Source organism: Hyperoodon ampullatus (assembly GCF_949752795.1).
Source record: "Hyperoodon ampullatus genome assembly, chromosome: 1".
Classification (NCBI taxonomy): domain Eukaryota; kingdom Metazoa; phylum Chordata; class Mammalia; order Artiodactyla; family Ziphiidae; genus Hyperoodon; species Hyperoodon ampullatus.
Window position 1 is genome coordinate 68,271,564 of NC_136914.1, and position 4,251 is coordinate 68,275,814.

Consider the following 4,251-nt stretch of genomic DNA (forward strand, 5'->3'; position numbering starts at 1 on the left):
ACTGGACTGGACCAGAAACCCTCATGCCCCACTGTCAGTCTCTTTTCACTTCATCCTCCCACAGTCAAATATGTCCCCTTACTTTTGTCCCATCCCCAGGAAGGAATGAATAGACACTGGACATGGGGAAATTGGCACTGAATTCTCTTTCAGAGCAGCAGGGACCTCAGCAGGGAGGCAAGGAGGGGGCGGAGGAACCTGCCTCTTCAGGCTGGGAATTCACAGATGGCCAAGAAGGAGGAAGAGCAGGGGATGTCATTCCAGAGCCCGTCTCTTTGGAGGAGGACACAGTCCTCCCCTGAGCCACTGTTATTAGGCTCACCCTCCTTCCAGTTGCTGTAGCCCATCCTCCCTCCTGTTACATACATAAACTGGCCTTCGGTCACCTCATCTGTGATGCCCAGGAAAGCAATGTCAGGGGCCATGTCCTGGATGGCTTTGTTCTCCTCAGCATTCTTGGGGGTGGCCACGGTGGCCCCAAGCTCAGCGCACAGAGCCTTCACTTTGGAAAAAGGCATCTTTTCACCATTGGTCACGTACAGCATCTTTCCAGACTTTTTACCCAAGGAGAAGCTTTGCACTGAAATCACAAAATGTAGGTGAGGTTGACTTGGCTTCAAGCCCAGCCTGGGACAGCAGATGAAAAAGCCCTTCTCTGGGAACTTGGGAGTCTGGGGTTGAGCCCCATTCTCTACCACCTCTGGTGAGATCCTAGTAAGAAGGTGGAAGGCAAGTCCCTGGCAGCAAGCCGGAGCTCACCTGGCATATCCCATCCTTAGGACAAATATCTGTTAAAAACTGTCCCAGTACATGTAGACCTAGGGAAACATGCTTGAGCCCCACTGCCAGACGTGGGCACCAGGATGAGAAAGAGGCATGGACCGCCATCTGAGGCCCGTGGGTGCTAAGGAAGGAGCAAAGATTCCAGAGTCAGCAGACCTCCACGCCATCCTCCTTCCCACTTCCTAACTGTATGCTGTTGAATGAATTATCTATACTTCCTGGACCTATTTTTTTTCTCGCCTGTAAATAAAATGGGTGTAATACCCACACATAGGGATGGCAAGAGGATTGAATAAAACCACACCATGAGAAAATTCCAACCTAGTATATAATAAGTCGTCATAAGTGTAAGTTCTTTTCCACCGTCCCCCCAAAACCTAGAGCACTCTGGAGAAAAAAGAGTCAAGAACACATGCGGACAGAAAAAAAGCTTACACTTTTTGATGTGATCCAGTTGTGATTTCAGGCTCCTGATCTGTCCCTCTAAGTCAGCCAGCTTAGCCTCGGCAACTATAAAACAATAGGGAGAGGATATTTATTTGGAAGAAGACCCTCAATTGGAGAGCAGAGTATTTTGAAAACAAAAATTAGCTTACTGAAAAGTATTCTTATTCCAGAAACATAAGAAAACAAAAAGAAGCAAAAGGAAAAAACTGTATTCCTGCCTTCTCAGATATACTTAGTAACTACTGTAAACTATAACTCTGGAAATAATAATAATAATACCATAAACTATAACTCTGGGGGCTTCCCTGGTGGCGCAGTGGTTGAGAGTCCGCCTGCCGATGCAGGGGACACGAGTTCGTGCCCCGGTCCAGGAAGATCCCACATGCCGCGGAGCGGCTGGGCCCGTGAGCCATGGCCGCTGAGCCTGTGCGTCCGGAGCCTGTGCTCCGCAAGGGGAGAGGCCACAACAGTGAGAGGCCCGCGTAACAAAAAAAAAACAAACAAAAAAAAACTATAACTCTGGATCCTTTTCTTCATGTACTGCTTAAATATTGCAATATTATAATTATTTATAAGAAAAGGCCCAGCTAATTATTCTCCTTTTTGAAAATTTTTCTTAATCATATTTCATTTCCTATTCTAGGCAAACTCTTTAATACCTTTATTATTTTGATAGGCCAGTGGACAAATATAAGTAAGAGGTCATCCTTTTGGTTTTGTTGTTACTGAATTTATTTTTCTCTGAACTAAGTTGCTATGATGTCCCCCTCCTTTGAGGCCAACCCTTTTCATGCCACTCTTGTGACAACAGACATAATCCAACAACAGAGAGGACCAGTTTCCTCCCTTGCAGCCTGGAACCACGCACTGGACTGTTGCAGCTGAGGAAGGGCCAGGGCACATGTCCTACAGAGGTCTGCTGAGGGTGAGGCGGGCAGGGTTTGGAAGTCTATACCCGGGCACCAGTGGGAATCCCCTTGGGCCCCAAGGAACTGAGAGGAATGAGGGCGCTGGGTCAGGAAGCAGAGCTGAGAATGTTCCAGGGGGGCAGCAGGAGACGGGGCACCTCCCACCTGGCCCTGGAGTTCCCAGGTCCTGGGTCCCCTCAGCCCACATCACTTGCTGGGGTGAGCTCCTTACCCGAACTGTCTCCACGATCTCCTTTGTGGCCCTTTGGTCCTGGAAGCCCAGGATTCCCTATATTTCCTTGAGGCCCCATTTTCCCTGGAGGGCCCTGCAAGCCTCTGAGCCCTTGCCCTGTTGGAAGAGGAAGGAAATGTGACCCAGTGTGTGTCGCTCATTCTCTTTCTCCAAAAGCTCAATATTTGATTGACCCCAAGAAACCACCACTCAGCTAGTAGTGATCCAAAGAAGAAAGATCCTCCTGCGTCTCAGGGGATGGCCTGTCCTAAGGGCAAGCTCCCTGAGCAGAAAAGACACCCCTTCTCTAAGGACAACCATGCATCACCAATTCCTGGGTGGCAAAGAGGGATCCTGGAGAGCCAGAGAAGCATCTTTATTTTGGAGAGAATGCCCTTTTACAGGAATTTTTCTGAGTGAATCATCACCTACCGTAATGAAAGGTGAGCCTCCTCATGTCTCTGTGCTAGATCCCTTATAGAGAACACTCTCCCGTTGGGGTAAAAGATTTAAGAAGTCAGAGCGGCCTGTCCTATACCTGGTTCTCCCTTTTCTCCCTTGGGTCCATCTCGCCCATCTCTGCCTGGGGTGCCATTGGTGACCGGGATGCCACAGGTCACCACTGAACAGGTCTTCTGGGCATCCTCACAGGCTTTTATTTCTGAGCAGGATGCTGTCACCACACACAGAAGGAGGACAGGAAGTGACAAAAACAGGAACATGGTCCTTACCTTAGAGTGGAGAAAGTCAAAGAAAATAATTCCATCTCATTTGGTTTAGTCAGCGTTTGCTACCATCTCTGATGTGTTGGACCCTGTGCTCAGGGCAGCTGACACAGAGGGGGATATCACAACTCTTGGCCCTGAGTTGCTCCCAGGCTACTAGGAAAACTACTACTAGCACAAGCAAAATGTATTAGAGTCAGATCAGTGCTAAAACAAATATAGATGCAAGAGTAATATAATAGGGGCCCACTTTCCCTGGGGCTCTCATGCCCTGTGGGCTCAAGGCTTAGTTGGTTGGGCAGCCCTAAGCACAAAAGCCCACAGGGTCTACAAATGACACACAAGCCCTGGTCCTGATGGCCTGGCAAAAAGAGCTCATTTCTTGCATGACCTTTGGCTGCTCTCTTCTCAACTCCCTTTCTTGAGGGCCTAAGTAGCCTAAATTTCCCTCTTCTTCTCCTTCCTATGGACGCTAAAGGTAGACTCAAACTATAGCATGTGACCCATTGCTTGGCGGGACTTGTTTTACAACATCCATTGTCTCATGTCACATAAAAATCTCTGTTTTACACCTCAGGGCCCCAACCACCCCCAGAATCACAGCTGTTTCCCCAACAGCCTGTCAATCATCCTGTTTAATAAAGTCTCTACTTTGTGACAGGCACTTGCTGGGACTCGGGACCCAGAGTACCCTGAGGTATGGAAACTTATTCTGACCCTGAGAATGGAACCTTCTTTTGTCATTGATCCTGGCCAGTTGACACTTAGATTTACCTCCTTCCTTTGGTTTGAGATTTTCCACTGAGAGGCCATTTTTCCAACCAGAACCCAGGATCCTAAAATTTCTGTTCACCCTGGGCCCAGCAGGGTCAGCTCACACTCCTCCTCCTGGCAGGATTCTCCGCATGCTTCTGACATGCCTCTCCGGCTCTGTGCCCCCATCCAGCCATCAGATTCCCATCCAGCCTTTGCTTGAGCTGGTCCCCTTCCAGGAAGCCTCACAGCCCAGCCCCCATGGGCCTATCCCTCTGCTCCTCTTTGGCCTCTAATTCCAATGTCCCTGCCTTTGCTGCATAACTACTGCATCTGTCCTTGGCCACCCTGGCCTGTCAGCTCCCTTAACCCTTCCTTTCCTCCAGGACTCAGTGAGAAGTAG

General features: G+C 49.1%; 1 protein-coding gene across 1 annotated transcript; it reads right to left on the reverse strand.

Moving 5' to 3' along the window:
* Positions 1-206: 206 nt before the first annotated feature.
* On the reverse strand, positions 207-3,092 carry MBL2 (mannose binding lectin 2; the record flags this gene model as incomplete). Its single annotated transcript, XM_079704053.1, has 4 exons — positions 207-580; positions 1,219-1,293; positions 2,371-2,487; positions 2,909-3,092. 4 exons carry the CDS (start codon positions 3,090-3,092, stop codon positions 207-209), a joined length of 750 nt encoding a protein of 249 aa, XP_079560179.1.
* Between the last annotated feature and the right edge of the window lie 1,159 nt (positions 3,093-4,251).